The following is a 21,717-nucleotide window of genomic DNA, read 5'->3' as shown; positions in this document are numbered from 1 at the left end:
TGAGAACTACACAGCAAAAAAAAAAATATGTGGCAGGTCTCACGTTACTATTATTTCTAGTAGTATTATTAGTAAGCCACCCTTTCTCCAAAGATCACAGGGCCGTTCACAACATAAAAATACAAAATGAGAACACTGTTATGTACTGAAGTTCTCATCCTGGGCCAGCAGGGGGATACTGTAGATAGTTATGCAAATAAGGGATTGAAAGTGACGTTTAGTGATTGGATAGTTTTAGAAAATTGTTACAGTTACATTGTACTGGAGCTCTGTATAAGCAGGCTGACTGAACCCTTCAGTTCAGTTCTGTCCTGGCCTGTGAATAAACAAGAGCTGTTTGAAGAATCGCTGTGTCGTCTGATATGTTCACCCACAACCTAACACTGGTGACGAGGATGGACAACAGAGCACAGCCAGACGCAGCCACCCTCTGAGCGGAGCTGAATTACTGAGCTGAAACACAGCGAAATCACTGAACAGAACCAATTCAGAGCTCACTGTTCTGGCTAGAGCACTTTGTTCCATCCATCGCCTCCATATCGGCATCGGAATCATGGCTTCACTTGTGCCTCTACCGCCGTTTGCGCCAGCCTCTGAATCATGGGACTCCTACCTCACTCGGTTTGACTGCTACCTCCAAGCCAACGAGCTGACGGAAGTATCACAGGAGCTTAAGCGGGGCCTATTCCTCAGCCTCTGTGGGCCTGAGGTGTTCAAGACGGCCCAAGCATTGGTTGCGCCTGTAGCAGTCCAGGCAACACCGTGGGACACGATTAAAGAGAAGCTCCGCAACCACTACGCATCCAAGATTGCTGCCCGCCATGCGTTCTGCCACCGAAACCAGGCAGAGGGGGAGTCAATTAACAACTACACCTCCGACAGGCTGCAATGCACTGCGAGTTCTGAGACTTAGACGATGCCCTGATGGATCGAATCGTCTGCGGGGTCCGGAACATCCATCTGCAATGGCATCTCCTCACCAAGCCAGACCTCACGCTGCAGAAAGCCATTCAGGAGGCCGTGGCTTCAGAAGCTGCCGAACGCTCCGCCCAGGAGATCCACAGGGTCAGCAGCCCGCGTCTTGCTAGGAAGCCAGTTCCAGTGCATCATGAAGAGGCCAGCAGTGATGAGGCATCCTCCAGTGAAGACGATGACGTGCACCAGACAAAGCGGGAGCGCAGGAAGTTCCAAAAGAAGTCCAAGGGCCAATCGGAATGTGCCGGCTGCAGAGACCACCGTTCCCGTGTCAAGTGTCGATTCAGAGATGCCATCTGTCGGGAGTGTTCCAGAAGGGGCCACATCGCTAAGGTCTGCCGATCGGCTCCGTCTGACACCCCCCCTTCACTGACTCACAAGTCCAAGTCTTCACTCCAATCCGCCAAGGAAAGCTCACCAACTGCCACTGCCCGTCCGGAACCACGATTGGCCAAACCGACTCGCCTACACGACGCAAGCTGAACGTCACTTTCAATCCCTTATTTGCATAACTATCTACAGTATCCCCCTGCTGGCCCAGGGTGAGAACGTCAGTACATAACAAACACAGAATACATAACAAAAAATAAACTAGCAAAACAGTATCCCCCATATAATTAGCATATACACATGTGACACAAATCTTATCCTATTTCATGGGGGATGTAGTTCCTCTTTTTGGGACTGTTTCAAGTGACTACCCCAGTGTAGTCCACTGAGCACTTTTATAATACTTTCGCAGTCAATTCCCCACCAAGAATTTTGCATTCTTCAGAGAGTCAAATTGATTGATGAACTTAATTTTTCAGTCTTATTCACTTTGTCTAGTTATATTTACTGTGTTTGAATTTTCTGAGTGATTTAGATATAAAATGAATAATTAAGTATGCACATTTTTGGGATAAACCCAAGAAATACTCAACTCAGGGGCAGCCTTTTGCCCCTTATAAATGTGGAAGCAGTGCCTTGTAGGCAGACAAGCCTTATCAGCAGGATGAGTAGGTGCAGCCCTGAAATTGCTTGCCGAAAGACGTTAATGCAACTCAAGGTGAGCCTTTAGACAGACATTATCAAAGAGAAGCCATGTGAGGATTAGAAGAAGGGGAGAACTGAAAGAAAAGGGTCTGGTTTTTCTTCAGTCATTTGTTACGCTGTATGTTTTTTGACCTTGTAATGTTCCTGCAATTTGAACTTCCAGTTGAAAGAATTGATATCTTTGGTAGGATCTGTTCCATCCATTATCAGCAAAGTAATACAGTCACTTTTTGTGACCGGTTACATCATGCAAGACCTGGTGCACTGTGCATTTTTGTTTTCACAAAGCTTCTGAATATGTTGTGAAGCTATAATCAGAGTTCCTTGTCTTTTCTGTTTGTGTTAGCAGTTTAGGTAATTACATACTGGATTATATTTAACATACTAGATTATATTTAATTAGTGTGGTTTGGGTTTGAGTTGTGCATGTGTTCACAAGAAATAAAATTACCAGCCTACTCACCCCCCCAACACACACACACACACAGCCCCCGTCCAATAAAGCTGTTGATGTTTTTGTGTATAAGAAGGGGGGGGGATTGCAGTAAATTCACTGTAAATTCAGGGTGGTTTTAGATGGTTTTAGTGGAGTTTAAGATGCTTAAATGCTGCAGCGAGACTCCTTACGGGGTCTTCGCTGTGAGATCGCATTCACCTGGTGCTATACCAGCTGCACTGGCTCCCGGTGGAGTACAGGATCAGGTTTAAGGTGCTGGTTTTAACCTTTAAAGCCCTATACGGCCTAGGACCCTCGTACCTACGGGACCGCCTCTTCTGGTATGTCCCACAGAGAAACTTACAGTCTTCAAATAAAAACATCTTGAAGGTCCCAGGCTACAGAAAGGTTAGGCTGGCCTCAACTAGAGCCAGGGCTTTTTCAGCTGTGGCTCCGATCTTGTGGAACACTCTGCCACAAGAGACTAGGGCCCTGTGGGACTTGACATCTTTCCGCAGGGCCTGCAAGACAGAGCTGTTCCACCAGGCCTTTGACCAGGGCACAGCCTGACTCCCTCCCTCGGCAATCTTCGTGGAGCTCTGGCCCAATGGTTGCCGGTGGCTTGATTTGAATTAATTTTATAATGAATTATTTTAGAGCGTTGTTTGTGTTGTACTTTTGTGCTGTTTTATTGCTGTTAGCTGCCCTGAGTCCAGCTTCAGCTGGGGAGGGCGGGATATAAATAAAATTTATTTATTATTATTATTTGTTTCACTGACATTGCTAGAGCTTAATTCTGAAGTCCTGCCTTTAGAACCTTTCTCATCCCTGCAACATGGGATGCTACAATGAAGGCAAGAGTGCTTTTGAGTATATCCAGACTGCCTTTCCCTTGCTACTGAGTAGTCACAACTATTTGCACACCTAAGTTTCATCAATAAAGCCAGATGTTATTACCCTTAGGAACCTAGAATCAGTGTTAGAAACTGAGATACGAAAACTAGGAGCTAAATGACAATTTAAACTTAGGTTATGGGCACAACAGCAGAATGTCTATGTGCACTTTTTAAATAACAAGAATACAAAGTTGAAAATGAATGAAAATGAAATATTATGCTCACTTTTCACATGGTCTAGTCATTCTGCCCACCGCCCTAATATTCTTAATAGGGTCCCTTCTCCAGTCTTCAGAGAGTAGCTGGAAGTAAGGAAGCAGAAATAGGTCCTCCTTTCCTTTCACTCCCCAGTTTTAATCTGAAATCTTAGGTGCACTACTGTGCCCAGAGCTCAATGTGAGTTTTGAATAATGCCTAGAATGGATGGAAACAAATAAATGTTTTTCTGTTCACTTAGAAATTTGACATTCCATACACCTAGGATTTCAAGTACATCTTTGCCCCAGCACTCTATTGATTGCCATGGTCTGTTGGAGGAATATTCTTTAGCAATAGCTTTTATAGTTTTTTGTCATTGCAAAAGGGACACGTTCCTTTTTTTTTTTTTTTTTTTGGAAGTGCCTGTTTTCTCTCTAATTTAATAAAGGGGTATCTGACTGTGAATAGTTTGAATCTCTCAGGCCTCTCATATTTTAATGGTCTGCCATTTAGTAAATTCTTTATATTCTCTCTTGGTTTTCAGATTATGTTTTCTATTCCTGTCCCTGGTTTTTTGTTTGCTGTTAATGAATCTGAAATGGAGGGCCCTGTACTTCACACATGTACTTCTGTGTGGTTTTTTTTAATCTGTAAAAGCTTTCCTTCCATGAATGCCACCATGTTAATAATTTATCTGAAAAGACTTTAAATTAGGGCTGCAGCTTTTGATTAATCATTTCCATGCATTTTTAAAACGCGTCCCTGATTTAATTAGGCACCATGTTAGTAAAGATATTACTGCTGCTCTCTCTTTCTCTCTTCTCCACCCCCCATCTTAATTGATATCATCTCCCCCTCCTACCCACCTACCCTGACTATTGGGCAGTAGGATGAAGAGAAGGAGTTAGACACAGGCAACTTTTCCCCTATGCTCTTGCTGTGGTTGAAATTTGCTTCATCTCTTTAAGGCTCAGGGTGGAGTGCGAAGAGGACTCTTAGCCCAGACCATCACCAAGACAGGGCATGACAGTCCAGATTTCCAAACAGGCTGTCAGGTTGCAGTTGTTCACACTTCCTTGGGAACAAGTTCCATTGAAATCAGTGATATTTACTTTAAAAGTTAAGCAAGCATCTGCAGAAAAGAGCAATCAGATTGATCAGGGCAATGGAGCAAGTCCCCTATAACTGCAAGCCTTCCATTTTTTCAGACCACGGTCCACCTTTAACCCAAACATGCATTTGGGGACCTGTTCCTTTAATTTTTAAGTGATTTGTTTTGTGGTGGTCTGCTGTTGTGACTCGCCTTAGACCAGGCTGTAACCCAGAAGTGGGTTCTCACCCATCAGCTGAAGACCAGTGCCCTATAGTGTTTAAGGCTTTTTCTTTAGAAAATAGGTAGGTAAGGAAGGGGGCCATGATAGAGGTATACAAAATTATGCATGGTGTAGAGAAATTGGAAAGAGGGGGAGTCTTGCTCTCACAACAGGGGATCATCCAATGGTAGAAGATCCAGGAGAGACAACTATAATAGTTAAATTGTACAATCCTACAAATCTTCAAGGATTTGTAGCCCTAGTTCTCAGGGATGTGGTAACTCTCTTTTCCTGTACTATACCAACTTCAGACTACATCTGGGAACTCACAAGACTGAATGATCCTCCATAAAAAAAATATTCTGCAAATACTGTAGAAATCTAGCACCTCTGGGACAAGGGCTGGTAGCCTAGTTTCCCCATGATGCTTACTTTTCTGTGTGCATGTGTTTTTTAATCAAGGCATGGGTTTACCATCATGGTCGAGACTATAACCTGTTGAGGGTAAGGCTGAATAAGTTAAATAAGAAATGCCTGAAACATGCAAAGCAGTGAGATCACATAATGCAAAGCATATTTGCTACCAGGCCTCTGAAACCTTAACCATCACAGTTAAAGACCTTAGTTAGGTTAAACCAAATCATATGGAACTCCACTATACCAGTTTGTGCATATTTCTAGGAACCTCCAGAGGCAATTTTTTAAAATCTTTCCATATCCATGTCTTCTCAACTTCATCTTCTTTTTCACTTTGCTGTCATTCTGAAACAGTATTAATTCAGAATTTCTCCCTGAATGAGAAATAAACAATCTGTAATGGTTAAGTAACCACGTTGCATTAGCAGAAATTTATCTTGAGTTATGGGTGTACACATTCCAAACAGCATGTGGAATCTGTTGAAAATGGCCTGTACACATAGTCATAACATGTAGCACCAGCCACTGTATCTATCTGCTGTTTCCACCCCAGCATTGGCAGCCTCCCAAATTTAGTAGGTGCAGAAAGCATAGTGCTGGTTTGGAAATTCTCTGGGTAAACGTTAGTGGGAAATTCTGTATTTATTTATTTATTTATTTATTTTATTTTATTTTATTTTATTTTATTTACAGATCACTTCCCCATAAAACAACTTGCCGAGATTTAAAAATAAAAAATGTCAAAAATAAAAACATATGTTGCTATCTTCCAAAAGATTGAAGTACACGTCCCTTGAAAACTTTTATCATCCACATTTTATGCTTTTTTTTGTCAGTCTAGTTTTGTAAAACAAAAATACAAGTTTAGGTCCATTTAGTCAGGAAGCATTTCAGAGACTATAATCTCACATAATTCATTGCATATTGTGGCAGCAATGAAGTTGCCAAGTATAGATTTTTTCTTTAGCGGTGTGCTTCAGGGTTGATAATACTCTGACTCAGTGTAATTCACAATTTGCTGCCTGAGGAAGGCAAACCTTGTAAAGACATTAAGAGGGATGGGAATGAGCCAAATCTTTATTTGTATCCCTCTTTCAAGAAGGGAAAGCTCATCTATGAATCTAGGTAGCAAATAAAAAGAAACCTATTAATGGGAGAAAGGAAAGGAAAACAAACAGAACGTTGTATGAATTCAGACCGTACAGCTTAAACATTCCTTTCAGTCTAATGTTCATTTGTGCAGAGAGATTCTAAGGCTTCAGCTTGTTAGAAAGTTCTGCTGAGTCTCATAAACTGAAGGACTGGATATGCATCCACTGATAAAGGAACTGCTTATCAGTGCACAGAGAAATTGACAGAGCAAATGCATGATTATCAATTAGGATGGTCTGTCAAGACAAAACATCCCATTTCTTAACTATGAAGATTATGGGGGTTGTTGTCAACACTGAGATGATCACACAGTAAAAGCTACTATCTGCATCTGGAGATGTGTTATGATCTCTGCAGGTGGCTACCAAAACCTGAAAATTATATTAAAGGTAAAGGTAAAGGTACCCCTGCCCGTACGGGCCAGTCTTGACAGACTCTAGGGTTGTGCGCTCATCTCACTCTAGAGGCCGGGAGCCGGCGCCGTCCGCAGACACTTCTGGGTCACATGGCCAGTGTGACATCGCTGCTCTGGCGAGCCTGCACCAGCGCAGCACACGGAACGCCGTTTACCTTCCCGCTATAAAGCGGTACCTATTTATCTACTTGCACTTTAAGGGTGCTTTCGAACTGCTAGGTGGGCAGGAGCTGGGACCGGAAGACGGGAGCTCACCCCACCGTGGAGATTCGAACCACCGACAATGTGATTGGTAAGTCCTAGGCACTGTGGTTTTACCCACAGCGCCACCTGTGTCCCCTGAAAATTATATTACAACATGCATAAAAGGAAAAGGGACCACACTTGTTACTGTTGGTCTTGGCCATAATAAATAGACAGCTAGTTAGGCTGTGCTATCTGCCAGTTAACTTGTGCAAATTGTTGTGAGTAATCTACTTGCATGTCCTATTTGTGGAAAGCATTTCTGTGAGCACTATTAACACCATCCTTTCCCTGGATTTCTCTTCCCTTAGAAGTGAAGGAAGCCTTCTACCATGGCTTTCCAATTTAGTTTATTTCTTCAAATTTTCATTATGATTTTATTTCTTATTTATTAAATTTCTATACCACCCTTCATCCAAAGATCATAGGGGTGGTTCACAACATGAAAATACAAAACTGAGAACACAAAATACATAATAAAACAAAAGCAAGCTGATCCAAACTGACCCCCTGTCCATACACGCAAATATGTTTTAATACTTTTTTGTGTTCTGCATTATATTTTATATTCTGCTTCTGTACACTGCTTAGGCACTTTTTTGAATGTAGAGTGGCTTACATTTTGGAATAAAAATAAATGAAAAAAAAAGTTTCCCCACCAATGCAAGAAGGGTGCTGACAGTTACATGAATTACTGTAATAAGCTGGCAGATCTAACATCAGGCCAACTCTGAATCTACATTTCACCCCCCAGTCACATGTTCACAGGGGCAGTATTGAAATAATTTGAATGAGCAACATGAATCATGCAAATAGCCTTCATTGAGAAGTAGGCCTGACTTTATGGACCCAATCATTTAGATGCTCATTTCACATTATTTCTCTTCCTCAAAACATATGGGCAGTGATGGAGGGTAGAATAATACACATTGGGCCTCTTTACAGTGGTACCTTAGTTTAAGAACAGCTTAGTTTATGAACAACTTGGATTAAGAATGCTGCAAACCTGGATGTAGGTGTTTTGGTTTGTGAACTTTGCCTTGGTAGCAGAACATGTTCCGCTTTCTGTTGAGTGTGTTCCATTTGTAAATTGAATCCCCTGCTGCTATGGGAAAGGACACCTTGGTTTAAGAATGCTTTGGTTTAAGAACAGACTTCCGGAATGGATTAAGTTCATAAACCAAGGTACCACTGTATACATGAAGGAGTGTCTCCACCCCCATCATTCAGCCTGGACACTGAGGTCCAGCTCCAAGGACCTTCTGGTGGTTCCCTCACTGCGAAAAGTGAGGTTACAGGGAGCCAGGCAGAGGGTCTTCTTGGTAGTGGTGCCCGTCCTCTGGAACGCCCTCCCATCAGTTGTCAAGGAAATAAACAACTACCTGACTTTTAGAAGACATCTGAAGGCAGTCCTGTTTAGGGAAGTTTTTAATGTTTGATGTTTTATCGTGTTTTTATTATTTTGTTGGGAGCAGCCCACAGGGGCTGCAACTGTTCATGTGGAAGACTCACTTGATTATGGAGGCTATCTACATGGTGGGACAGGAGTCTATATTAATCCTTCACTATATTATTGTCTGAATTTTCTGGAACCGTGAAATTGGTTTTCAAGATGGAATAATCCTGCTGTTGTTTCCATATTTGCTTGTCTTCTGATGAACTTCAGCGTGGCTGAAGTGAGGGAGCTTGTGATCAGTTCCCCACTCCTTTGCCCCAAGTCAATCTCACTTTGAACTCACTGCAGCCACGGGGTTGTTCCTCGGTTGTGTATGTAAACTCTAGGCTGAATCAAGTTCAGGGGCTATTAATCTCCAAATCAAGCTTGTTTATAGTAGATTTAAATATACTTATTTCTTTCATAGATTAGCAGGCTCATTTTGGAAACCTCAGACATTTTGGAAACCTACACATAACGATGCAGGATTGTTTTGAGATGCTCTGTTCCCAATTTAGAAACGGAATCTCATCCAAACAATGATGTAAAACCCGTCATTGCTATGTCAGTATAATTGTAGAGAGTAATCATTGCTTATTCCTCGCCAACATGTAATAAGATGATTTTACCACTGTCCAGCCTGCCTTTGAACATACATTACATTAGTAATGTGTATAAATCAAATTATAATGACTAGAATTAGTCCTGAGAAGTGAGTATAAGGATGACTTCACTCACCAGATGAGATTGTTGTGGTGTGCTTTCATATTCTTTTTCAAAAAACATATCTACTTAAGCTAACAAAATAAGGGAGTATTTGGGTCCCATATGTTTAACCAAATAATGCCTGTGTAATCAGATAACACTAAGCGTCTATAGTCATTTAAACCTAGTGGTTCGTATCAAGACTTAAGTGGATAATGAAGAGATATCGTCTGGATGCAGTCCACCAGTCTTTCATTTATTGGTAATAACTAGGAGAACAGGGAATAGCCAGTCCTTTGCAGTGTCCTGCATCATGTCCATTGTCCTTAATCACAAATGACATATATAAACATGAGAATGCAAAAGGTGAGTACATTTACTCTGAGGAAGGCTAAAAAAATGCATCCTTCTCATCATTCCCAGTATCTACTGTTTTGAATCAGAACACACTGAGGAATATGTAGAGGTGTAAGAGATCTCTCTCTGCCTACTTTTCTTTAAGTTCTTCAATGGAGATAATTGGAATGGTGGTTTCATTTTGTTAACCCAATCTTCTTCCTTAGTCTGCAATTCTGTTTTCTTTTCATAGTATCCCCTCTCCCCATCACAATAGCCACAGGATAGTTTTTACATCCTGCCTGTGAGCTATAGCTGTGCACAGTGGCTTACAGTTTTCTAGGAGGTTTTGTGCTTTATGACTATATAGGTGAAAAGTGGTCTATAAGTAAAATAAATAAGTGCTCTATGTTTGTAGCACTTGAGACATTTTAGTGGTCATACCTCAAGTTTTAGTTTCTGGAAGTGTTTCATCTGCAAAATTCTAACTGATACCAGTGAAAAAACTGTTCAGGACTATAGCACTACAAAGCTGTATTTTACAGAATTGTCTTAAAACTTTGAAGAGGATTAAACAGAAGTGTATGTACAAGTAGGAAGAAGGAATGAACCAAATGCACTTTTGCTGTCTTTGTACAATGAATCCATCTTGCCCTGGTGGAATGATGTGAACACCATTGCCATTTCAGCTTTATTTTCAGTGGTGTTGTTGTTGTTGTTTTTATCTTTAAAAGCACAAAGTTGAATCTCTTCTGTTAAAAGCAGAAATAGGAGGTGGAACTCATTTATATAGTGGATATATAATACCCACTGCAGTTTGGGGGGAGGAAAAACTGGAAGTAGCTACCAGCATCTTTGTCTGCTTCAAAGGACAAAAACAAATGTATAATTCTTAAAAGTGACCTTTTCCCTCTTCGTTTCTACTCAGATCTCTTTGAAAAGTTCAGCTTTCTTTATGGATTATCTTTCAGTGAAAGATGCTTTCATGTTGGCATGAAAGGCCAGTGCCAGCATCCTTGTAAACAGTTCTGCAGTAACAAAGCACTTTTTAAATGTGTGGTAGGAGATATTTTCTTATGTTTTTCAAGGCTAGGACTTAAAAGAGTCTTGTGGAAATTGTACTAAGCTCTGGTCAAACTATCCCCATTATAGCAGGCTGAATGGAATTTCCACTGGTCCTTGTGCCTATGTGATACCAGCTCTGTGAGCTCCTCATCCCAGGACTCAATATCTATAATACTGGGTGCTAACATCTTGCCACAGCACCAGATTTTGGAAGATACAGTTGTATTGTCCTGAAAAGCTCAGGGAGCAATGTTGTGCTGGTAGATAGCTGTAAGAATGATAAAGGGAGACCAGAACAGTGGATGTGGGTTGGTGTTGGGGTCAGTATGCTCTTCAATTTTTTGACTTGGAAAGAGACAAACAGAAATTGCATTGGGACAGTTTTTTCATACGATCTTTCATAAAAGTGGTAGTTGGTGCAGATATACCAACTAAACTTATAGGCTCTTGAGTAACAGGAACTTACATCTGTGTTGGCCAAGTGTGACTTAATGTGAGCATAAAAGAAGAAAATGACCAGCTCTATCCTAATTTACAATAGCTTGCTTTACTCGTTGTCAAAGGGGATCCTTGTTTACCCCTACCGGACAGTTAGACTGCTGGCTTCATTCACACGTGGAATTTATTGCATTACAGTGGTACCTCGGATTAAGAACTTAATTCGTTTAGGAGGTCTGTTCTTAACCTGAAACTGTTCATAACCTGAGGTACCACTTTAGCTAATGGGGCCTCCCACTGCCGCTGTGCGGCAAAAGTTCTTAACCCGAGGTACTACTTCTGAGTTAGCAGAGTCTGTAACCTGAAGCATATGTAACCCTAGGTACCACTGTAGTTTAACTGATTATAAAGCTAGCGCTTCCAGCCTGCTTTCTAAAGTTCCTTTTACGCTGTGCTTGCCTGTTCCGCCACATCTCAAATGCTATTCTGCCATGTTGTGATAAATATCATTCACACATGTCATTCCTCCATGCTGTCCCTCTTCCTCTACTTTCTGCCATTCTTCCAGGCTTTACCTGCTCGGCATGACTTTCTGTGCTGAAACACTGGCACACACTTCCTCGTCAGACAAAGAAAAAAGTGTGAGCTAGGAGTGCAGAATGCGCCATTGTGCTGCCCCACAGCTCATCACAAAGGCAGGGAAGTTCGCCTCATGTGATTTTCCCAAGTTCCAGAAGCTGCAAGCAGATTTTTTTCTGAAATCAAATAGCATGGAAATAAGCATTAAACTAGTGCTATATTCCGTTAAATTCCATTAGTTTTCCGGAAGTTGCTTTTACGTCAGCTGAAAGCTCAAATAAATTGCGCAAAATAGAAGTTAGGGGAATGGCAGTAAAACAGAATAAATTGGAGTGTGAATGCAGCCTGTGGCTATCTACCATACCATTTAAAACCCCCCCCCCAAAGATGAAGCCGATTGTGTGTGTGTGTGTGTGTGTGTATATGGAGAATTTGTTATTTAATCTGAGAACACTGGAGAGAAAACAAAACTTAAATAAAAGGACAAGGGTAGCTTTTGTTCCATGTTAACCTGATCATATCACACTGCTTTAGGACAAAGTAGTTTGATTTATCATTTCTAGTGAATGGAAAGTCCTGTTCATTGTATAGCAGGATTCATTTGGCACATAGTCAACAAGTGATTAAAAACAAAACCGGGATCAATGTTCATATCCTTTGTCCCTTTCTCATAGAAGTCTTTCTTTATCTTCATCCATGTTGCAGCTTGTTCTCAATAATGTGGCCTAATTATAGGCACGTGACCGACTTGAAATCATTTCTCCCTGTTGACATTTCCTGATGCTTACTTAGGTAATCTTTCTGAACAACTCTGCAGCATTTCTTTGAGCATATTGGCAGGAGTAGAGTGAGCAATTTTTGAAGATCCAGACAGTGCACTATTTTCATATACTTGGCTTTGTGTAGAGCAGGCTGAGAAGTTTAGTGCTTGCAGTAGCTAACAAGGTACAAATGGCACAAGCTGCTTGTCCATTTCCCTGATCAGGCAGGCTGGAGATTGGATAAGAGCTGTTGCTTCAACAATTAAGCAGCTCAGACATGGCACTTAAGAAGGATCTGGAGACTCCACACCCTCCTGGTTCTTGGTCAGGCCCTGATCAGGTGTTTCCCATGTGCTTCTCCTCCTCCAGAGTAGCCTTGTGTGCAGCTAGTTGGGTCCTGGAGCTGCTGAGTCCAGAGGTCCTACTTTACTCACCATCTCTTCTGCTGCTATGGCCCTGGGAGAGATATGTATCCAGACAGTGCCAGTCCTGAGGTTAGAATGTCCAGATCTGGGATAATTGGCAGAATGGAGATATGCTGGAGGATCCTGCTGCTCATCTGAGGAGACCTGAGGTTTGCTATTTGTAACTTACCGTATGTTGTGAGTTATTTGATTGAGGAATTGTACAAACAGTTATAATTCTTGTGAAACTAGAGGCACGTATGGGTGACTGAACACCACTGGTAATCAGTGAATACTGTTCACTTTATATTCCCAAATATTATTTGATAAAACACTTTGGTTTTGTCATTAAGGGAAAAGTATAGAATAGAATTTACAGCACATTGGTAGGCATTTTTAAAACACTGGACATTTTTTTAAATAAAAAAACCTTGCTGTTAATGATGCACACTCTGCGACTTCTGCTGGGCTGGGCTGCCAATGAATCACTCCTTCAGTGAGATATGGCAACTGCAGCAATGAAACTATGCTTTATAGGCATAATCCTAGTAAACAGTGCTTTTATTGTTCAAACATTCTTTCTTCTTTGCAGCAAAGCTCCCATGTATGTGTTGAAAGAGCCCTTGAAGTGTTGTGTTTGTGACACATTTTAATGAACCTCTTGCCCTTTTGTGTAGTTCATGTTAATGCAGTTAATTTGACTGGAACAAGTGCTCCTTTTTTCTTTGCTTCTGTTTCTTCTGCTTGAGACTAGGGCATGGAATATGCTGTTCAGAAGGCAGGGGTCAGATCCACGCCCCAGTGTGTGTGGCTTAAAACGGCAGTTGTTTTCACATATAAAATTAATTACATTAAAGGGGCAAGAAAGGTGTTGTTCTTCCATGTGCAGCTGTATCTGTGCTTCTACTTTAGATATTTTGGTGGCACAGTCTTGCACTGTCATGGCTAAAGAGGAATTAACTCCTGATAAATGGAGTAGATCTATCCTGGCTGCCACTAAAACTCTTTTCTTTAGTGTTTTCACATCTCCATGAGGATTGCGACTCTTGGGATGTTCTCCATTCCTTCTCTACAATGGAGCACGTTGATGTGCTGGCAGATCTTCTGCCGCTTAACTTTTTGACGGATTTGGTCTTGTGTGCATGTGGTAGTGCACACAAGCAGTGTTTTGCACTCTTCACAGAGGAGGCTTCTTTCTTTGTTGCGTACTCTGGGGTCTTCCCCGTAAACATGGCACAAGCGTAAATCTGTGCAGCAATGGAATCAGTTACTTAGTGCTACATTGCATACAGCCCAAGACAAACATTTAAAAGCAATTCCATATATTAAAAAGCAATTAAAATGGAACCAATACAGATGCAGACTGTGGGATAAGGATCTCCAGTTAAAAGGTGTGTTGAAAGAGGAAGGTCTTCACTAGTCGCTGAAAAGGCAACAGGGACAGCGCCTGTCTAGAATATAACAGGAGGGAATTCGGAAGGCTAGGTGGCACCACATGAGCTAGTAGACAACTAGTTGTGCACATTGGATTGTCAAGTTGTTGTTGTTGTTACCATTACCCAGTTACCATGTGGACAGGCCCAGAAGCTCACAATTTCTGTGAGGTGGGTCAATGTTAATCTTTTTACAGCATTCTGTATGAGGCAGTGACTTATCACCTCATTTATCCAAGATTTCATTGGAGTTTGCCTTGCTGGCTCTTAGCTGTAATGTTGATTTATTTAGTGGATTATTTAGTGCAAAACAGCAGTAAAAGATATGTTGTTTCACATTCTGGCTTTTCAGTATAGTAGGCTAAAAGTCTAATGCCACCTAACCCCCGTTGAATTTAGTTGAATTTAGTAAGACTTGCTTCTGAGTAGCCTTGGTTAGAATGATGCTGTTAGTCTGTTACATACCGTAATCTAGGATAAAACAGCAGCAGTTTTCAAAATAAAAGCTCTGATTTACAAAGAGTACAACAATCCATGATATGATATAAGAAAACAGGAATTTCCAGAGTGTGAGAAAAATGGCCCTGTGAGTAAGTGTCTGTAAACAGAATGCAGCAAGTTGTAAAAACAAATGTCAGGCTTAATTTTCCACCTCTTCAGCAGCTGCCCCTTTTTGGTCACACCAGTGGCTGAGACATGGAAAACATGCATTAAAAACACTGTGTTGAATAGTATTGCATATAGCAGATTGTCTTTTAAATTATAAATACAGTGGTACCTCGGGTTACATATGCTTCAGGTTACATACGCTTCAGGATACAGACTCCATTAACCCAGAAATAGTACCTTGGGTTAAGAACTTTGCTTCAGGATGAGAACAGAAATCGTGCTCCAGCGGCGCGGCAGCAGCAGGAGGCCCCATTAGCTAAAGTGGTGCTTCAGGTTAGAACAGTTTCAGGTTAAGAACGGACCTCCAGAACGAATTAAGTACTTAACCTGAGGTACCACTGTAATAAATAAATACATTAAATTATTATTATTAATTAAATATTTCTGTGGCACTTTTCTGGGAAGCACTCATTGAAAACAACAACAAAAAAATCAAAAAATCAAATGCTATGAACAGACCAGAAGAATAAAACCCATCCTGTTCCTCCAAACAAACCATAAGCCAACAAAACATAATTCATGGCAGTTAATTTTTTGAGCCAAAGAGGAGTGCTGCTGAGGGGGCCTTTCCACTACCATTCATGTTTGTATTGTCACACTGTGCTGCCTTGTATTTTCTTGTCCTCACCACCATAATGAGAAAGAGAGAGAGAGAGACTATTCTGTTTGCAAAGAGGGTAAAAATGTTAATTTTCCTCACCAACCAAGTGAGGAGAGAAGGCTGTTAGCATGGGAAGGGGATGAAACCAAAGCATTTGACTGCCAGGGAGTCTTAATTTCATGTATTTTGGGAGCTCTTTCTCTACTATCACAGTTTTCATCAGTTGCTAGGTCACTGAAGAATTTTTTTAGAGCTCAAAAGCATAGCACTAAAAATAGACCTCAGGTTAAAAATTCAATGACATCATCCTTTGGGGAAGATGCATTTGTATGCTTATAGGTGGAGAGACAGTATGAAATGCTGGATGAGAAGCTCACTTGTATAAAAGAATAATGTATTCTTCTAAGCCAACAAGGGGATGAGCCAAAGGCTAAATGCATCCAGAAATAAATTGCTCTAGATGGAGCTGCATGATTAATGCACAGTTACTGTAGTCATGAAATAAGAGCAGGTCTTTTGATATCTTCTTCAGAACGTCTGTTAAACCTGCTTTATTTAAAAACGAAAAAGATGTTGAGTTTCCCACAACTCTTCTGCAGGCTAGCTATCCACTAAAGTGAGGAACCAGATGGACTACAACTCCCATTAACCCTAGCAAGCATGGCCAATGGGCAAGGATGATAGGAGTTCTAGTTCAGCAACATCTGGAGGGTAAAAGGTTCTTCATCCATGCAGTAAACCAAGACCAGCCTGGCTTTCTTCAATTTTAAACATACACATTGATCACTGTGAAACAGTCCCTAAGAAAATGTTTCTGTGTAAGTCCTGCTGAAATGAATTCTTGTGCTGTTCCCATTAGAACGTCCCAGTGGGCTGTGTCTGAATTTGGCAGGCTTCATCCTACACCAGGGGTAGCCAACACAATGCCCTCCAGATGTTGTTGGATCCCAACTCCCATTAGCCCCAGCTAGCATTGTTGTTGTTTAGTTGTTTAGTCGTGTCCGACTCTTCGTGACCCCATGGACCAGAGCACGCCAGGCACTCCTGCCTTCCACGGCCTCCCGCAGTTTGGTCAAACTCATGCTGGTAGCTTCAAGAACACTTCCAACCATCTTGTCCTCTGTCGTCCCCTCCTCCTTGTGCCCTCCATCTTTCCCAACATCAGGGTCTTTTCCAGGGAGGTGGCCAAAGTATTGGAGCCTCAGCTTCAGGATCTGTCCTTCCAGTGAGCTAGTATAGCCAGTGACTAAGTCTTTAGTAAGAAATCTTACATCAGAATAAAGTTAGCACTAGATGTTCTTAATGGGTGTGGGGGTGTGTATGTATTCATTTATTTAAAACCCTAAACACAAGGTTAGTGCCACAACAAAATACAGGGAAGTGTATGAACTGAATTCTGTTTTTGTTTTTAAACATTACAAATCCAATTCAAATGACATCACAGGTGAATTTGCATTGGTATACATGTTGATATACATGTTGTATTGATATACATGTTGTAGCTGGCAGGCTATGATTTTGAACAACACAATAGGTGTACAAGATGTCATTATTCCCCCTCAACTTTGGGGGCATGTGCATTCTAAAATTTTAATGGTTTATTTATTGTTACTCCTCCATGAATGTATTGCGGTTTTAAATATTTACAAACCTTCTTTCAGCTCTAACAAAGATCCCCAAAGCAGTTACCAAAACAAAAGAATAAAGAAGTTTAAGAACATAACAAAAAATCCTCAGTACCAGGAAGAGATAAAATAGAATAATGTTCCAGAGATTCCAAGTTAGCTGTAAACAAATCAGATCACTAATGCAGATAACGGAAGAGATGGCATTAGCTGTATTTCTGTGCATGTGTATTTGTGTGTATATAAATATCTAATAATTAGTGTAGTCTTATTTGTATAATCCTGCTAACAGGAAGCTACTTATGCTGTCTGAAATGTGGTAATACCTTGTGATTCTTCTGCAAGAGATAACAAACTTCTAAGTCTCTCCAACTTCCCTCCTAGGCAATCTGATTATAGTTCTTCTTTTGTTTTGTTTTGTTTTGTTTTGATTATGCAGTCTGATACTATCTATTGTATGTTCATTGTATGATACCCGTTTTTTTTTCTAGAATTGATTTTATCTTGCTGCATTTCCCCCTCAAATTACTGACGTTTAAGCATGTATGCTTAAAAAATATTGAGTCATCGGGGTAGCAGGCCTCGTTTCCAAGGAAGATCTTACTTCCTTTCATTCACGTCCCCTCACCCTCGCCACCACAGCTTCCCCTTCTCCTCTGTGATGTGGCTACCTTCCTCTCTCCATTTTTTCTCCTGGTCCTTTTGTTGTTGCTCCTGCTTCATCATCCGAAAACATAGAAGACATATAGGGAGCAGGAAGGCTAGCAACTGAGCTGAAGATAGTGATTGACAGCTCTTTCACCTGGCAACCTGCAAGGGGTCATAATTGGGCCCCAGGCCTGTAAGCTGCTGCTGAGTTTGAGATTCCAGAGTTGTAAAGGGATTTTTTTTTTTCTCATACAACAGAAAAGGGCATTTTGTTTCCTGGTGTAAATAATTCTGCAAGTGGGAAGAGTACTGTTGTACTTGGGTCTGTTTGCAGCCTTCCCACAGACATCTGGTTGGCAATTGTGAGAAGAGAATGCTGGACTAGAAGGATGGTTGGCCTGATCCAGGATCTTATGATCCTGATCTTATGATCTTAAAAACCAGGACAAACAAGGAGGAAACAAACAGGAAGGAAGGAAGAAACTCAGATGAAAGTTTAAGAAGACATTGCATTCAACAGAAAATGATGTCAGGGGCCACATTTGTCCCCTGGGCTGCAGGTTGCCCACCTATGCAGGTTGCATAGGAAAAACCTCAGTAGCAGTTTGAAAAGCCTGAAGACAGAAGAACTCGTTTTTATATGGCATGTACTGTGCATTTACAGATCTACAGACTGAAATCTGGGCAACAAGTGTTTACTTTTAAAACACTTAGATCAAACTGGGGGTTTGAAGTTGTGGATATTTGCCCAATATCATTTGAGATCTTGCAATAAAACTTCTCTTGCATGACAGCCTTGTTTATGGTGAAGAGAAGTGTGAAGGAAACTAAGAAGCAGAAAAGTTTATTCTATATTGTTATTTTAAATTAGCCCAGTTCAGCTCAGTTTTGTTTAAAAAAGTGTGTTATTATTTGTTAAGGTTAGGGCAATAAATTGCCTATGGTTTTAGTATTTAATTGTTCCTTTTTTCCCTTCTTCCCTTCACAGACGTCGGTTGATTTCCCAAAGGTCTTCACTGGAGACTTTAGAAGATATTGAGGAAAATGCTCCTTTACGGAGGTAACTACAACTATACAGAGTGTATGCACGTTGAAATGATTCCGTCACTGGCATGCCTTGGCATGCTCACCAACTCCTCCGCCACTCTCCCCACATTAATCCCCTCGCTTCCCACTAAGCTACTATTAACCTCCCTTTTCATCTTCCCAACCTTATTTTTGAAGCCACTGCCCTCTTCTGCTCTGCACCCCTGTTTTGCACCCGCTTTCCACCGTCATCCCCATGTACAGGCCAGGCTTTACATGTGAACATCTAAGAACTTTGCTGGATCAGACCAGAGGCACATCTAGTCTAGTATTGTTCTCAAACTGGCGAACCAGGTGCCCACAGGAACCACATAACTAGAACTTGAGCGCAGTAGCTCTCTCTATCTTCTCTTTCTATTTCCCTTCCCCTTTGCCGTTTATTTTGACATTTGTTAGAATTTGGACCATTACAAAACTTTAAAATTGATATTCCACCCAAGAACATGTGAAATAATTGTAGGGGCAGGAGATCAGGAGAGATCAGGGCTGTGTCCATCCCTACTCCTTATGTGCTTAGGTCACAAGGGATTCTGTGCATGCAAGGCTGACCCAATACATTTTGTGGGTTGAGATGAAGGAAAAGATGTCCCCGCCCCACATTACACATAGTGTAGAAGTGAACTGGATTGGTTCCACAGCTCCTACCACACTAGCTTCTTCTGGAGGGGCTGACCCTCTTCTGTATGCATATACAGTAGTACCTCAGGTTACATACGCTTCAGGTTACAGACTCCGCTAACCCAGAAATAGTACCTTGGGTTAAGAACTTTGCTTCAGGATGAGAACAGAAATCGTGCAGCAGTGGCGCGGCAGCAGCAGCGGGAGGCCCCATTAGCTAAAGTGGTGCTTCAGGTTAAGAACAGTTTCACATTAAGAATGGACCTCCGGAACGAATTAAGTTCTTAACCCGAGGTACCACTGTAGATCAGGCATAGGCCAAATCGGCCCTCCAGATGTTTTGGGACTACAACTCCCACCATCCCTAGCTAACAGGACCAGTGGTCAGGGATGATGGGAGTTGTAGTCCCAAAACATTTGGAGGGCCGAATTTGCCTATGCCTGATACAGTATAGGTCCTGCCACATTGGCTTCTTTACAGGTTACAATGAACACGTATAGCAAGCTTGTAGAACTTATTGCAGACCAAGGTCCACATTTTTTCATGGGCAACCTTCCAAACGCCACATGCCACTGGGGACAAAATTGGGCACAGCCTCAGGCGAAAGTGAGCTGAGGATTAACGCAGTTCAAGAACACATTCCATTCAGGCAAAAGCACTCAGGGAATGAGGCCTTGAGGGAGAAGGTGTGGCCAGGGAAAATTCTCAAGGACCAAATAGAAAGGTTTGGAGGGCTACATTTGGCCCCCTAGGTTTGACGGTCTCCACCCCTGCCTGACATAACAAGGAAGTGAGACTAGCAAGCCCAATTTAAATCGGTTATGTGTGAAGAGTCCTTCCCACAGAATACAGACTCTCTTATAGAATTGTTTCAGCTTGGTCAGTGCAAAAAGAATGTAAACATTGGAGCTCTGTATAAGTACTGTTTTGATCACTGATGAACGTTCAATCCACAAGTAACTTTTTGGGACTGCCAAAGTAATACACATGGCAGTTTGGGGCACACCTTATATAAATACAATGTTCTCTGACAACTCGTAGCTTTTAAGATCTCTGTCCTGTAGCATCTGACATTTCATGCCAAATATATTCATAATGCTGTAAACATAGGTGCCTCCAGAAGGCAAATTCGTTTGTAAAGACCTCTTAAAAAGTTAGTCCGCCGATGCAGTATGCTTTGTAATGCTATGTAGCCTGTTAGAATCCAAACGCTGCATGACTGACTAATAATCTGTTTACCAATTCAGGATAGTGTTGCTCTTTCATCAAAGCATTTGTGTTCACCAGGGACAGAGGATCAACTGTAGCTGGGGCTTTGATAGGAACCCAAAACAAGCTCATAACATGAGGCAGCCTTGCTCAGAGTCAAAGAACTGTTTATTTACAACCCTTTCTTTTTTAACATGATGCGAATTATTTACAAAGACAAAATAAAGAAATGAATATCTTGCCAATCTCATCCTTCGATAAGGTTAGAAAGGGACACAAGTCACAGACTCTTAAAAACTACACAAACTTTGAACTTGCTTGTGATAAAGAGAAAGCGTTTTTATCATTTGTGTTTGTCCTAGGTTTCCTATACGAAAATGAGCTAATAGAAACCATCATACTAACTGTTTGCTATCCGTGGAATTTGTTACGTTTGCCTGGCCAATGCATGCCATGCTTTCATTCATCCAAAGGGTGTTCAGATTTTTCCATTGTACTTTTTAATATCCCTTAATACATTTTCCCCAGCTTTTTAAATTGCTTGTTTCAAACCATTCCAAAGGATTCTTACTGTATCCAGGTGCACACCATAACCAGTAATTTATTTTGTTTTATGAAGAAACTTAAACTAAAAAAAGAGCTCTTACTGAAATGCACTTGCAGTTGATAATGGAAGAAATGTGATATATGATATGATATGATATGATATGATATGATATGATATGATATGATATGATATGATATGCTATACGTGTTTTAGCAGTATAATTACCGTATTGGCCTGAATATAAGCCGCACCCGAATATAAGTCGCACCTTTAAAATTGGAGGGCGGGGGAGAGAAAAAATGCCTGAATATAAGCTGCTCCATTCCTTGGTGCTCCTGGCTGCATACTGGGCGGGGGCGGGGTGCTGCGTTGCCAGCGGCCTTTTCACTTCCTTGCTTTCTCCCTTCCCAGCCTTGGGGGAGAGGACGGGGACTACAAGTGGGGCGGGTGCCACGCTCCTGGTGCTGTTTACCCTGC

The 21,717-nt window shown here is 41.4% G+C and overlaps 1 protein-coding gene across 5 annotated transcripts in view; it reads left to right on the top strand.

Moving 5' to 3' along the window:
• CABLES1 (Cdk5 and Abl enzyme substrate 1) overlaps positions 1 to 21,717 on the top strand; it is a 53,749-nt gene that overhangs the window by 10,083 nt on the left and 21,949 nt on the right. For all 5 annotated transcript variants that reach the window (XR_014566604.1, XM_083748259.1, XM_083748257.1 and 2 more), the window contains one exon: positions 18,768 to 18,839. Coding sequence is in view for 4 of the 5 variants with exons in the window: in XM_083748259.1 (XP_083604385.1) it covers positions 18,768 to 18,839 (72 nt within the window). In the remaining variant the exon portion in view is untranslated. The remainder of the gene's footprint in view (positions 1 to 18,767; positions 18,840 to 21,717) is intronic.

This window comes from Podarcis gaigeae (genome assembly GCF_964106915.1).
Source record: "Podarcis gaigeae genome assembly, chromosome: 7".
Classification (NCBI taxonomy): domain Eukaryota; kingdom Metazoa; phylum Chordata; class Lepidosauria; order Squamata; family Lacertidae; genus Podarcis; species Podarcis gaigeae.
Note: the sequence above shows the minus strand (reverse complement) of the source record. Positions and strands in the feature narration are given on the sequence as shown.